The 15536-nt window shown below is 49.2% G+C and overlaps 3 protein-coding genes across 3 annotated transcripts; all 3 read right to left on the bottom strand.

The window, feature by feature from the left end:
• Positions 1 to 6961: 6961 nt before the first annotated feature.
• Positions 6962 to 7766, bottom strand: BO70DRAFT_85428 (short coiled-coil protein). Its single transcript, XM_025548787.1, has 2 exons — positions 7339 to 7766; positions 6962 to 7248 (listed from the first exon to the last, which is right to left on the bottom strand). The coding sequence occupies exons 1-2, from the start codon at positions 7656 to 7658 to the stop codon at positions 7062 to 7064; spliced, it is 507 nt and encodes a 168-aa protein (XP_025403570.1). The 5' UTR covers positions 7659 to 7766; the 3' UTR covers positions 6962 to 7061.
• Positions 7767 to 8362: 596 nt separating this feature from the next.
• On the bottom strand, positions 8363 to 9318 carry BO70DRAFT_85426 (uncharacterized protein). The gene is made up of 2 exons (XM_025548786.1): positions 9105 to 9318; positions 8363 to 9036 (listed from the first exon to the last, which is right to left on the bottom strand). The coding sequence occupies exons 1-2, from the start codon at positions 9182 to 9184 to the stop codon at positions 8556 to 8558; spliced, it is 561 nt and encodes a 186-aa protein (XP_025403569.1). The 5' UTR covers positions 9185 to 9318; the 3' UTR covers positions 8363 to 8555.
• Positions 9319 to 12788: 3470 nt separating this feature from the next.
• Positions 12789 to 13675, bottom strand: BO70DRAFT_392775 (uncharacterized protein; the record flags this gene model as incomplete). The annotated part of the gene is made up of 2 exons (XM_025546308.1): positions 12789 to 13293; positions 13440 to 13675. 2 exons carry the CDS (start codon positions 13673 to 13675, stop codon positions 12789 to 12791), a joined length of 741 nt encoding a protein of 246 aa, XP_025403568.1.
• Positions 13676 to 15536: the final 1861 nt, after the last annotated feature.

The raw sequence follows: 15536 nt of genomic DNA, 5'->3' as shown, positions 1-15536 counted from the left end.
TGTGATTGACTTCCGCTAGACAGATGAACTTTTGTTGTATCCCAAGTGATTGACACCCACACCCACCCACACTCGATAGTACATACTATACATCCATCCATCCATCCATCCATCCATCCATCCATCCATCCATCCATCCATCGGCCAGTCCTTTCCAAACAGAACCATACACAAATAAAACAGGACCATCATACACATAGGTAGGTACCTACGACAGGACATGTAAAGTTCCTGTAGATTGTAAATTCATCTGATCTCTCCGACCTTTCTTCTTACCAGTCATTTATCCCATATCGATGTATATATACTTTTTAGGTAGGTAGGTTGTTAGGTAGGTTGTTAGGTAGGTAAGGTAGATTGTTAGGGAGATATCATGCTCATGCTCATGCTCATGCTCATGCTCATGATCTGAACACCATTTCGGCGTAAGGCCTAGCCTGACAGACACAGACACAGACACTTGACACTTGGTTGACTGAATACCTGACCAATAGTTACATCACATCACACTATACCATACCATACTATACCATAACTATGCCTATTCTTATTTGCTTGGATAAGTAGTCTGGCTTTAACATACATACATACACATACACACACCCAACCTCCCTGTAGATAGATGGATAGATGGATAGATGGATAGATGGATAGATGGATAGATGGATAGATGGATAGATGGATAGATACTATATCTTAGTAGAGATAAATAGAGGTACTATCGACCGGGATTACGGATTATATCTTATGTATGTATATATGTAGGTATATATGTATAAGACAGGGACGGGATAAGATGGGACAGGATGAGATTTAATAGGCAGGTATAGTTATAATTATAGTTGTGTAGTACAGTATGCTACAGTGCAGTGCAGTGTAGTGCAGGTCAACTTGCCCACATTTGTCGGTGTTAGATGTATACTTATAATGCCTATTCTTTCTCCCATTCCCTAGGGCTATGTGTCAACAAGGATAGAGAATGGGGATATATCCCACTCTTGGTCTTCTCTTCCATACTATGTACGCACGTACATGTATAAAGAGTCGTCATTGAGATTGATGGTGGGTAGTAGGTAGTAGGTATTAGGTATTAGGTTTTAGGTATCATTTTGAGAGAAAGAGAGAGAGAGAGAAAGAGAGAGAGAGAGAGAGAGGCATGTCGGGGCTTTGAGACAGATAGATGGATGGATGGGTAGACAGGTAGGTGGCATAGGCCTCAGACGATTCATCGGATTATGAATCTGAGAGGGGAGAGAGAGGCGGTTTTCAATCCATCCATCCATCCATCCATCCATCTTGAGTCATATCAAAAAGAAGCAAGCTTTCGAAATCTCCTTCCCAGCGTCAATTGTAAGATTTCTTTTTTTTATTTTTTCTTCTTTTCTTTCTGTTAGCTTTATTATCATCCCATAGCAACTCCGGGAACTTGGAATGTTAGTTAGAGGGTTGAAGGTTAGATAATGTGGTTTTACTGAAAGCAAAAAGAAAGAAAGAAATAAAGGAAGGAAGTCAATTCAGCAGAACTGTCTACCTTCTTTCCAGGGAATGGAAATAGAAAAATTGAAACCCCCATCAGGAAGCCAGACATGGGGCAGGGAGGTGCTATGGCCGGTTTTACTATGGCTTCTCCACTGAGGGGATGTGGTTAGTTCGCACTTCTAACCGTGCTGAGTGCTTGCTCTAACACTTTTTTGAAGTTGTGTAGGCATTTCATGATCCATATCCATAAGATTTTAGGATTATGTTGCATGCAGCTCATCTGCCATGGAATAGGATTATCAACTGGGGACTTGGGAGTACAGACGGGCTCGGGAGCTGGAGTGAGGTGGAGTTGGAGTTGGAATTTGGATCCTGGTGGTGGTGTGGTGTTGTGTTGGGTTGGTTTGAATATCTGGTTCGCTCTTTCTCTTTTCTTCCGATAGTGTCGTCAAAGTTATATCGATATGGGATAGTGAGGACTCGTAATCATTGCGGAAGTCAGGGTCGAATGTAGATATTGCTGACATATAAGGACGCAGGATAGATATCTGGGACTGGGAGGAAGTATAAATAAGTAAATAGTGATTAAGTATGTAAGTGAGTGAATAATTCAGTAAGTAGATAAATAGATGATATATAGCCCTCAAGCTGAAATCAAAATATTGTACCGGTAGTCATTTCATGACTACTCACCTAGTTCTAGTTAATGACTCCAATAAACCTAACTGCTGTTGGATGGATTGGATATCTTATCCCTCAGTAGGAAAGACGGGGGGTTATATTGAATACTCCCTTAGATGAATGATCCATGACGGGTTTCCTTCTCTGTAAACATGAGAAGAAAAAGACCACCCGCTGGTCTTTACACTCGGGAGTTGGAGCGAAGAAAAGCAGTTGTGACTGGGGTGTCTGTCTGAGCCGGCGTACATGGTACTCAGATCAGTTAAAGAGGAGGAAAGATGCGGTGTCAAATATGCTGCAGTTAGACTTGTCTGTGTATGAGTGTGGGTGGGATCTTAGAGTTGTTTGTGATGGATGATGAAAGAGTGAAGTAGTAAGTAGTAAGTGATGGAGCTATACTCACCGAGTCTGTCTGTTAGTCAGTCACCAACCTGCAGCAAGAATTAGTCCAAGTCGGAATATAATATCATCTTCACTGCTGCTGTAGCCATCAAATGCTGTGTGTGAATGAGATTAAAGTCCCATATCCTCTTCTATTTCTTGAGAGACAGATGCCATCAACCAGCATTCCCAGAGGATCGTATTAGACAGTGCATCTCTCCGAGAACCTGCTCATACCGCGGACACACGACCGAAACATCGCAAATCGAACATCTTCAGCCAGGATTAGGGATAATTGAGGCTCTTTGGTACAGTGATACCCCATCCTTGTACCTGGATCCGTGGATGCTGTGTCGAGACAAACCAGAAGACCAGAAGACCAGCAGACCAGAAAGAAGAGACTCCGCAGCTGCCGAAACAAGAAATGGCCGGTCATCCCGAATAGGAAAGAACCATCAGCACGAACCGATTGCTATGTTAAGCATCATGTCAACTACTTACTTACTTTGTATCATTCACTCTCCCTGACATCACCACTCTAAAACACGAGTTCCCCCCCGGAAGACCCCCAAATCAACACATCATCACCCTCGATATCCCATTCTAACTGGCGGGAAGTAATCACACCATTTACATTTATCTTGACTTTATATATTGAGCATCTACCAAGCCAAGCCAAGCAAAACCGTGAACCCACAGTTCACCACATGTCATCACACCCACCAAGTTCTCCACCGAAGAATGCAAAAGAAGAAGAAGTCTAACAACCACCGGGCAGGGTCGGATATACCCGCGTCTATGATTCGGCAGAGAATTCCTCCCGAGAGCTGGTTTCACGGGCCAAAGCGAATCCGAAACCGGTTTTGGAGGGGAGGGTTCCGAGTTGGACCAGATGTCTATCTGGCTGGTGGATACATAATATGATATGATGATGGTGATTGTAATCAGCCATCGTGTTTGTGTTTGTGTTTGTTTTGGTTGGGGTTTTACCGGATTTCACTCCCTGCTTGACTCTTTTCAACGTCTAGTATACTCTTATTCTCTTTTGGTAGGTAGGTATCGAGAGTATCGAGGTACCGAGGTATCTATCTACCCAGGATATGCAAGCCAGCCAGTCATTCAATTGGAAAAAACATCACAAGGTTCAGCTCGGATCGCCGCGTACCTCGGTATGAGTAGATGGATGAATGGACGGATGAATGGTTCCGAGGGGGGGAAAGTATAACTCTGATTTCATTGTATACACCGTGCTGTGCTGCATGTATACCTTGGGTTTCAGAGCAGTACAACTTCTACCTACTACCTACCTACCAACATACATGCATACATCCTACTCCCTCTTCAATGACACATCAACCCACTCAATCCACTTCCTCAAAAGGAAACAAATTGGACAACCCACCCGCATCGTTCTTACAGGCATATTACTTTCCAACCAAGTCTGGTCTGGGGATATACGATGACGTCAGTACTCCCCTACCCTCCGGGGAGAAACAAAATTCACAGATGGTTTGGCAAGAGTATACTCTGAATGTCATCAGATCGATCTTATTTTAGATCCTGGGATCCTTGTCGTTGCTGCCTTGTTTTAGCTGTAGATTCACCCGGGAGCTGAAATTAATTTCCCAATTTCCCACGGGTGATTGAGTATACAGAGGGATATTGTCTCATGATACAAAACAGAGATGAAAGAAGGAAGAAAAAAAAAAGATATTTTGCTTTATACTGAGATAATAAGCACATCTTAATTTCATCCCACCCCATCCCATCTCATCCCATTCATTGACTGAGGTGGTACTCGGTGAATAATTAGTAGTTAGTAGTTAGTAGTTAGTAGTTAGTCGTTAGACTATCTAACTACTACACTTTCTTTGTCTTTGTCCCGGCCCAGACTAGACAGGGCAACGCCAACAGGGCAACAGGGCAAAGAACCTTCCCTCGATACCTACCTACCTACTCCTACCTAGAAAACCCAAGAAAGCCCCAGCCCAGCTACGTACCTAGATAGATAGATAGATAGATAGACAGATAGAGAGATAGATGAAACCTAGCGCTGTATCACATATAAAATCCCCTCGCCTTTTCTAGATATGTAAGTATGCACAGTGACACCCAGAATATTATTATTACCTACGACCTAGTATTAGCTAGGTAAGTAAGTACTTAGATCATGTGTGTGTGTGTGTATGTGTGTGTGTGCTCAGACCAAGTCCGAACATTCCCTTCCTCCCCCTTACCCTTCCCCCCCTAAATGAGTAATAAAACGACCAAGGACTAGAATGGGAAATTGGGGACCCCGAAAGTATAACTCGTACTTTTGGATGGATGGGGCTGTTTGTCTATTTACATACTCGTGAGGTATCTATCTATCTGTCTGTCTGTCTGTCTGTTTGTCTGTCATTCATAACCAAATAAATAAAAGTCTAATGCGGTACTGTACTTTGTACTTTGTACTTAACACTCAAGTGACAGGTGTTGATGTCTGAAGACTGATAGATGGATCTACCTACCTACCTATCTACCAACTCCATACCCAGGTAAAATACCACGCAGATGCAGATTGCCAGATATGTACAATGTATGTATACCTACCTACGGAGTACCTACAGTACATCCGTACTCCCTACTCCCCACAGCGAAATAAAGAATATAAACGCGCCAGTGGAGACGGTACTTATGTTGATGTCCATGTTGCAGCGCCTGTAAAGAAAGAGAATTCGTTAGCGCTGGGGATGGGTGTGTGTGTGTGTGTGTGTGTGTGTGTGTGTGTGTGTGTGTGTTAAGAATTAACTGATTATTGGTTGGGTGGGTGGGTGGGTGGGTGAGTGGGCAGAACCGGTAGAAGTACATCCATCCATTCATCCATCCATCCATCTGTCAGGTACGGAAAAGTAAAAAAAAAAAGAAAAGAAAAGTAAAAAGTAAAACAAAACAAAAAAAAAGACAAGAAAATGACCAGGGTGAAAGGGAAAAAAAAAAAAAAAAGTACCGATGACTGGGCCGGGGTCTGGATTGAGGGATGGATGATGGGTAGATAGATAGATGTGATAGGTATGAAACATCCTGGGGTGGTGAGAGACATCCTAGTCCCGGACAGGGTTTAATTCGAGGGAAATCATCCTTCAGGGATGGATTCCGGATGGAAGAACTAAGAAGACCACCCAATTAGTCGGGTGGGGCTGGCTGGCTGGCTGGCCACAGATACGGCTACAGATACGGCTACAGCTACAGCTACACCTACAACTACAAGGCACGCAGTTCAACAATTTTGTTCTCATTTAATGTATCAACCGCTCGCTTCTGGGTATGGTAAGCAAATGTCTTCAGAGCCAAACGAAAATCAAACCAAGTCGAATCCGAATCGTCAGACCGGGACGATTCCAATGTACATGTTGATGGTGGTGGTGGTGGTGGTGGTAAGGGATGAGGGTGAAGGGTAGAGGTAGAGCAAAGGGTAAGTCAGAGAGATGGAGGAAGAAGATATAGATGTTGGTGACAAGTATGGCGACGGAAAGGCGGTGGTGACGAGGATATATGGGGGTGGGGTGAGGAGGAGAATGAGGATAATGAAAACCACATGAGGATTGGCTGCTCCGTGAAAATGCTTCCCGCCTTTTTGCAGACCTGTGAAAACAAATGCGCCCAGTGCGGTTCCAGTATCAGAAAGAAAAGAAAAAACAACACAGCAAGTCTAGTTGACAATCCCAGTCAAGTGTCCCAACGCCGCGCGTGCTATGCCAATACACAAAGCCTCCGGTATGATATGACAGATAGGAAAGAAAGAGGAAAGAAAAGAAAAAGAGAAAAAGGGGGAAAAAAAGGAACATGGGAATATGAACAGAAGAAGGTGGACAGATCCCGGGGTTGTCTATGCCCGACGGCAGCACGACCAATTCCAATCGCGCGCCGGATCGCTGCCAAGACGGTAGGCGTCGATCAGACTCCCTGGAAACACCCGGAATGTATGGATGATGTCACGACGGCCCCCGGATTCCCCTTCGCATCATCGAGCATGTATCATGCGCCGACCCAGAAAGCGGAAAACCGAGTACCGCGGAAAGATTAATGAGTGGGTGAAAGTCCGGGGGGGTCGTCATGATCGACCGCCCGTGTCCCGTTGCACGATCAAGTCCGTCCAGAGTAAAACGAATCGAAAAGAGGTGTGTCGATTTGGCCAAATCCGAACCCCCCGGGGCCACCCAGGGTGGTACGAGGGTCCCACCTGATGAAGCCGCAGATGTCATTCCCGATCCTCAAAAAAGACTCTGATTTTCTGCGTGTAAACCGGGGGTCGTATCGCTGCCGAGTGCGCTGTCCCATTCCGTAATCTGCGACGCACCCGCATAGCCAGGCGAGGAATGTGGCATCGTCGGAAACGAAATTTCATGAACTGAAGGGTAAAGATGTATCGTAGAGGCCGAATCTCGTGCGTCCGACCTTATCGCCCGCGTTCTTCCCAGACAGCGGATTTCCGACCGTTGCCTGTCCCAAACCGCCGGGAGAGTGATACGGCGTCGTAGCTATTTCTGCGCCTTTTTGACCTTGGTGCTACTCCTCGTCATCTCGCTTTTGGTCATGTTGCGGGTCAATCCACCAATGTAGTCTTGCAGGAAACGGTTCTCGCTTTCGAGCTTGTCGTGATCCGATTTGACGGCTTCGATGCGTTCGGCGAGCGCCTGGAGGGACGACTGGAGGGCCTTGGCTTGTCTGTCATATCAGAAAAAAAAATCACACGTTAGCATATCTGGCTCGATGGCGCAGCTAGTCCTGCGAGCGTGGAATCCGGCGGCGACTCACTCCTGTAGTGTCTGCCTCGCTTCCTTGCCCAGTCGTTCCAGATCGGCGGAGTTGCGTCGGGGACTCATGGCGCGCGCGTCGTCCGGCGGGAATTCTTCTTCTTCTATTTCGATTTCGGGGTGATCTCGAGGCACAAGTATCGAAGCACTCGGTTTCCGACTGGCCATGCGAGGTCTCTCGGAGCGACCTCTGCGTTCGGTTTCGGCGTCTGAGATGGAGGAGGATGAGGAGAGAGAGGACATATGCGAGCGACCGTTGTCGTTGGGTTGGGGGAGGGTCGGCACAGGAGAAGAACCGTGCACATCTGACTCTGACGCCATGGTTGTCTGTTCTGGTGGTGGCGCGGGTGGTTGAATTTAAGAGTTCCTGTGGTTGACGGTGGCTTGGAAGCGAATAAGAAAAAAATTCGGGCGGTCGCTGTGGCGGGTTTCCACACGGCGTGGAGGACTGGTAGAACACAACTACTCCCGCGGGACTAACACACAACACGGCAGCAATTGGTGCTTTTTCACAGCCGGGCTGTGACTACCTCTAGCGATGACTTCAGATGGGGGATCTGCGTTGTCGCTGGAGGTAGCTGGCGAAGAAGCGAGCGACGGGTTCGTTTCCCAGGGCGGCTGTCGTCGAGGTTTCGGCCGGAAAAAGCAAAGGGGGACCACGAAAGCAGCAGGGGGCACAAGCAAACAGGTCCTGGGGGGGTTGCTGCCAGGGAGAGTTGAGTCTCTCAGGGGATTCTGGGGGAGAGAGAGAGAGAGAGAGAGGGCGGGCGCGAGAGGGCGAAAAGGTGGTGAGGAAAAGGAGAGGGGCCAGCGGGCAAGGCGTGCCGGTTAAGTGAAGTTGGGAAGGCAACCGTCACTTCACTTCACTTCACTTTGGGAGTGGGAGGGGAGAGAGACAAAGCAATTCAAGGATGTGCCTGAATGGTTGCTTCTCGCCTTTGTTCCTTTTTTGGGACGCGTTCTATGGGGATTGGATTAAGGATTAGGATTAATCCAAGAGTGCTAAACCCGGGTTTGGAGAAAGTTCGTTGGGCAGTCCGAAAACGGGCGGACTAAAAACTGGGACGGGGAGGAGTGGTGGTGGTGGTAGCGGTGGTAGATAGCGGTGGTGGTAGTGGTAATGGGGAGGAGGTGGTGGGTTGGTTAGGTTGGTTAGGTTGGTTGGTGGTGAAGGGCCGTCAGTAGGGGAAGACGGGTTTGTCACAATCACAATCACTATCACGTAAAAAAGGGGGGGAAGAGAGGGGGGGGAGAGGACAGGGCGAGAAAGAGGAGGGAGAGGAAGAGGAGGAGGGGAGAGAGAGATTGGGAGGTAGGGAGGAGAAAGAGGTCCGTCGGAGAGGAGAAGGAGGAGCAAATCAGTAGTAGCTTAAAAAATCGGACAGCAATATGAGAGAGAGAGAGAGGGAGGGAGTGAGTGACTGGGTAGTAGTAAGAGAGTCGCCGGTAGGAATAGTTCGTCGCAATAATAATATAATAATAATAATGGAAATGAAAATGGTCAGTTAGTTTCGCAAGCAGGAGAACCAGCAGGAGAACCAGCAGCAGCAGGAGCAGGAGGAGCAGCAGCAGCAGCAGCAGCAGCAAAGCAGATGGTATGTAATGATAATACTCCCGCGAAGGTAATAATTGAATTATCGTGAACCAGCAGGCCAAAGGAACACACTTCATAATCAGAGATGCCAGCAGCAGGGCGTTGCTGGTTCAGCTGTTAGTCACTCGAGTCAACCAGACAAGACAGTTTACTCAGTCTACGAGTCCTCTTACTGGTAGAGTACCTGAGTACCTGAGTACCTGAGTACCTGAGTGATACTCCCGTACCACCCAGATACCAAGGGTATTGTCATGAATGGAGACTAATAAACAATTTATGAGATAATTAGAGGCCGCGGGTGGCTAATCAGCGCCCGGGGAGGAACAACGACGAGGGAATTAGGCAGGTAGCGGGTTACCGCTGACGACTTCCGCGTACCTTACCTGACTGAACCCGACCTGACCTTTGCCCTCGTACCTGGAAGCGGAGGGAGGTAACATACCGTACCTCTCCGACGCTCCCCAGAGGGCGCGGGTACATGCCGGCTGTACTTTTGGGCAGGAAACCCGCACGGATTCGGTATGGGAGGTACAAACAGAGTACGGAGTTGGTACCTCGGTGGGTTCGGCCTTGCCCGTTTGGGGGTTAGCGGCACCGCACTAAGAGTGGGAAGACTCGTGGCCGCCACTGGAATGATTATCGCCGTATTCTTGGGTACGGGGGAGACGGAGAGAGGGGAGGGAGGAGGAGAGGTAGAAAGGGAGTGGTCAGAAATGAATCAGAACTAACTATCTACATGCTTCTTGTCCTTACTGTATAGGATAGTGTGTATAGTGCATATAGTGCACATAGTGCACATAGTGTGTATAGTGTGTATAGTGTACTAAGGATGTATTTCTAGTCTAGGAGACTTCTAACCAGTCAGTCGCGCAGTACCTGAATCTAACCCGAATCCTGTGTCGAATCCTCCGTGATTGATGTTTCGGTGAAGGCCCTCTGTTCGGACTGGCGTCCCGTGGTTGGTGGGCGGGCAGGGTGGGGATATGGATGAAGGGAGGGGGGGGGGGGGGGGTTTGGTTGATGGTTTGTTTCTCTCTCTCTCCAGTATGCCCTTTTAGTTTTAGGGGTTCGTTTTTGTTCCTTTTCGCAGCAGTGGTTCGGTTAGTGACTTTCGGGCCCAGGATTTCACGCCCCTTGGTTCGATGCTGGCCTTCTTAGCGGGAACCCAAATCCCCTGAAGGGGGGCGGCGCAACCACCGCCAACGAGGTGTCGCCGTCGGAGGAATGGCGATGATCCTCATCATCCACCGCTAGTAGTATGGTGATGATCAATGGCGATGATGTCGAGGTATGATGATGCTGCTGCTGCTGCTGCTGCGCGGCGGCGGCGGTTGATGATGTTATAGGTAGGGGTTCATCCTTTGTTGCTGTTGCCACGGGTCGAATCGTCAATCCCTCTCTCCCATCCCGAGATCCCCAGCCTCGGAAGGACAACTGCCGTGGTGCACCAACACGTCCCCATTTATTAGTATTATTATTATTATTATCGTTGTTATTATTGTTATGTATTTCGTGTCTGCTAGCTAGCTAGCTACCTAGCTATGTACGGTGTACAGAGGGAGTCTGTTAGACGACCTCCCCTTCCTTCCTCCCACGCAATTGCCGAGGCGGCGGATCATTAAGCCACGGAGGACACTGTGTTAGCACGTCGAATGGGGCGATGGTAGTCAAGTCAGTTGGACCTAATCAGAACGTTTTGAACGAAGTCTTCAGGGGAGGTCATGCAACGTCGATCGAGCCATCGGATTCGTGGCTTTGCCTCCCCTCCTCGCCTTATACGGGGTCAAGGATGGATGGATGGATGGATATCGGAATGCTTCGTTCGACCTTTATCGCCGTCCCTCCCACTTGCGGGCCTGACTAGTGATACTGATAATGCACTACACCTGGACGTATCGACCCTACTACGGAGCAACTATGGCCAGTAGTCCAGTTACCACCACGACTACTGCGGCCGCTATGAGGGTAGACCGATTTACAAAAGCACATCCGCCCCCCCATCCCCCTCGAGGGGCAAAGGGCACATAATCAAATACACAACTACTTACGGAGTACTTACTTAACAACCTAATAACTAATAACAATAATACTAGTTAGATACTAATAATATTATTACGGCAAAATAAACCGTCCTTTTCCCCAGGGACAGGACAGAGTCAAACGCATAAGTACACACTACACACACACACACACACCCGACCCTGTCTGCCCTGCACGATCCATCTTATTGACGATGGCAGGAGCAAATTGAAAAAAAATGATGATAAGAATAATAATAATAAATATCCATCTATCGAGTGGAGGAGGGAGGAAAGGTACAAGGTAGGTACTTTTACTTTTTTTTTTTTTTTTTTCCCTTTGCTGGTCAAGTTTTTAAGCTCCACCGCAAAATCAACGGCTTGGGGCAGGACGATCCATTCCCGCGGGTTCGACGCCTTCTGACGGATCATGGCTGGGAGCAAGCACCGACGGAGGAGCGAGGTTAAACCCAGGAAAGGATGTGCAGGCTGCCGATCCAACACCGTCGGGAACATGTGTCCAGCGGCGTGTCGAATCACAGGGTTGACAATGTGACGAAATTGATTCAGATGGGTTCTTCTTCCCCTGGACAGACTGTCTGTAGGTCTGTAGGTCTGTCGGTATGGGGTAGACTATCCTACCCCGTACAGCGCCTACTGACGGGAGCATATGTAGCATGCAACTTGAATCCGCGCGCGCGCGACAGGGATGATGATTCACAACCGCCATTCGTCCGTGCAGACCAGCATGGGGGTGGGTTGTGGGATCACTAGGATGGGGAGGGAGGGGGGGTGGGATAGGGATTAGGGAGGGATTGGTTTATCCCGTTCCTTACAAGGCTTACCATTCGTGGCCGGTGGAAGCTTTCCGAGGACTAATAAAATATAAAATTATAATAATAATGATAATAATAATAATAATAATAATAATGGAAATAAGATACGCGACCCAAGATGGTGGGACTTAAACCTCAATAGAAGAAAATGCCCGACCATGGGTGAGGCTTCGGGGAAGACGCGCGAAAATTCTATTTTGCACAGTTTAAAGGTCCTTGCGGATGCTGACCGGCGGCGGCCACCGTGGTTCATCCTCGGGGCAACCTGAGAATGGCCGCCGACGATGACGGGTGAGCACGTCATGAGAGCTGCCCTCATTGGATCTGTCTGTTGTTTCTGTTGTCCTTCTTCTTCGGCTTCTTCTTATTATTAGTAGTATCGGCGGCACAGTACTTTCCCTAGTCCCTAGTCCCTACGGGGTACCCTCCCCCTAACACCACACTGCAGACTCAGCCCGACAAAGTACTTACGCAGCAGATGGCGGCAACCGAAACAGAAAACAGCAGCAGCAGCAGCAGCAGCATCAATCTGATGGACGAACTGGAACTGAAACAAGCCAACGTCATTTGCGGAGTGACTAGTCCCGTACTGCGAGGTGGTGCAGTAGATGCACTGGGCTAGGGAAAGTAGTAGACTAGGGAGTGAAGAGACACACTGGAGTGTCCATCCTGGACAGTGTCAAGGAGTCAAGAACCCCCGGCACCGAACAGATCGAATCGCCGCGCGACCGCTAGTACAATCGTGGCGAATTTGCAGCAAGGCGCACTGCGGTGCATACATGAGCCCCAACGGACGACTCCCGGAACGTTCCCCGGCGGCTACTTTAGTCAAGCCGGGCAGGCGAAAACTGCTGCAAAGGCGATATTCCGCGTCCGACTGGATGGACGATTGGGGTAATCTGAAAGACCGGTACGCTATACACACTACAACTGCGCTACACACTACACTACACGATCCTATATGACCTAGATACCAACCATCGTACAATGTCCAGCTTCTCCTCTATCTATCTAGACGCGCGACCGAGCTGCTAAGCCTGTAAATCCGGTTTATCAACACGAGCTCGAGCAGAGCCTGCAGGATGGATCCCCAACAGCAAATGGAGGAGGCTAGGAGCAGGAGCAGGATCAGGAGTAGCAGCAGTAGCAGCAGCAGCAGCAGCAGCAAGTCGTGAACGAGCTCCGCTCGACGGAGGGACGCATTCACCGGGGAGCGTTGAACAGCAGCCCGCCCGCCAGCCAGTGGAAAGCGTTCCTCGACCCCCGCATCGGTGCATGCAGTCGCGCTCCACCCAGGGAAGAGCGCGCGCGAGGGCTTGTGACCGGATGGGACCATGGCCGAAGAACCCTTCCTTGGCTTGGGGCTTCTCTGATATGACAGTTGTCCACCGCCGACGATGTCTCCATCCCGCCTCTCCAGCTGCTGTGGTTTGCGAGTTGTGGCTATGGCGATGGCGATGGCGATGGCGATGGCGACGGCGACGGCGGACGGGGCCGGATGGCGAACGCTTCAGATAGAAGGCCCAGCAACGTATGTTGTTACGTTGTCGTCGTTGTCGTTGTCGTTGTTGTAGGTGCCCGTCTATTCTTGGACTGAGACTCGGGTTTGTAGGCAGAAGGAAAGCTCAGCTGTGACCTCATCGTCAACGCTCACGACTCAAGTCTCAACCGAGCTGACTTGATTGAGGCGAGATGGATCATGGATGAAACCGAGACAAGCGAGGATTTCCCGACATAATACCATACGGCCCGGGTACGGGGATACCCGTTCCCAAACCAATAGATAATACCCAGCAATACCAGGATGTAATCATGTAAGGGTAACCACGACCGGGCGGCCGCGTGACTACGTCTGCTCCACCGGCCATTCCATCCATGGTTGACGGGCATGACGATGGCCGTTCCTATTCTTGCCTATCTTCTTCCTCAGTCCGACAGCTCATCATGTTGTTCCCAAGTCAAAGTCCAACACCACTGATGACAATCAATCAAAATAATACCTTACTCACCGTCACCCGCCTCCTCCCCTCCAAAACCACGGTGAGGTTCGCCAGCTGGCCGCCCCCCCCCCTCCCCAATTTATCATCACTCGCCAATGACACCCTGGCGAGTGACGATAAAGAACTGCCGATCTGGGATCGGCTAGTGGCTGAGGTGATGCTCCGCTCATATGGACGGACACTGGCGAGGGCAGGCAGGACGGACTAGCTTAGGAGGACTCGGAATCTACCAACAGTCATGATCGCAACCCCGATTCGAGTCTACCGGGCCCTCCCAGCCTTTACCCGATCATTTGATGTCTGAGGTCGGGTGTCTGGGGCATCACTGATGATGACCATCGCGACCTCGCGAGGGTGACAGTTAACCCCCCGGCTCCATCCACCCTGTCCCTCGCCATCGTCACGCCCACAATGGCGCGCCCTGGTCGAAGTTTCGAACAAGGGGACAGCCAGACAGCAACATGACGATACCTGTCAAATCACCCTTCGCGTCTCCACTCTTCGAGCACGGAGTCCAGCAGCGCAGCACACTGCAACTGCACAACCGCTCCTCCTCCCTCGCCCATACGCCACAGATAGTGCGCAGCTGCACAGTAGCTATCTCTACATACACCTCATCCAAGCTCCCGAGGACCTAACCCAGTCACTACAGAGTACTCCGTACATACATACACAAAGACCACCCCCATCCCATCCCTCCCCCTCCTTCTCTCTCTTTCATCCATCCCATCAATCCCGAAAACCAACAGCCACCCAAGTCACAGCCGCCAGCAGTCTTCAGATCAACCAACCACTGCCACCCCCTAACCCCCCATCAGGCAGGTCGATAACACCACTGCAACAGGAGGAAATCCTAAGAGACCAGGGTCATTTCTCCTATGGAAGATTGTTCCCCTCCTTATCGTATGGTTGTCCGCCCCCCCTCCCTCCCCTCCCCTCCCCCTCCTTCACGCAGGAGGAGGGAAGAAGGATAGCTAGTGTGAGTTAGGTTGCTCCTCCGTAGTCACATCCCATCTTCCAGAATAAATTAATTCCTCCTAGAACGACCTTGTCCCTACAACCCCCCCCCCCCCTCTCTCTCTCTCCCCTCCATCAACCACGCACCCAGCGGGCCAGCACAGGAACAGGGCCAGTGCGTTCGCTGGGCTTTCTAGTGCCTTTCTTTCCATTCTTCTCCTAACTTCTCTACCCAACCTGATGCATAAGTGGAATTGCTTCCGCGTGTTAGTTTCGGTAGGTGGGTGGGTGTGTGAGTGGGTTGGTGGGTAGGATTAGTGTAGGATAGGGTATTATTTTTCCCTCGTAGTAACCAGTAATAGTGTTTTATTTTTTTTTCTTTCTTTCTTTCATTCTTTCTTATATCTCTTATTCATTCATGATTGAGAATAAGTGGGGAGACAATATGACTGACTGACTGACCGACTGACTATGAGACAAGCTGATCAGAAAGGAAACAAGGCTTGCGTGGTATTAGTACTATGTGGAGTGGAGATGAATGGATGGATGGTGTGTGTTTCACTATATTGTTTTGCTGTTGCGTAGTCGGTTTTTCGTATTGGGGTTGATTATTACTAGATAGATAATTAGGGAGGTTAATTGGGGGGAGTTAAGTGTTAATTGTGCATAGTGGATATACATACACATGTACGGAGTAGTTAGTAGCTATGGATACTGCCAGACTAGATATATGGTGTATCTACTATCTGTTTACTATACTAGTATGGTTGATTGATGTCGCAAGGTAGACTAGT

The sequence above is a fragment of the Aspergillus heteromorphus genome (genome assembly GCF_003184545.1).
Source record: "Aspergillus heteromorphus CBS 117.55 chromosome Unknown BO70scaffold_2, whole genome shotgun sequence".
Lineage (NCBI taxonomy): Eukaryota > Fungi > Ascomycota > Eurotiomycetes > Eurotiales > Aspergillaceae > Aspergillus > Aspergillus heteromorphus.
This window is presented reverse-complemented; position numbering and strand designations above follow the sequence as displayed.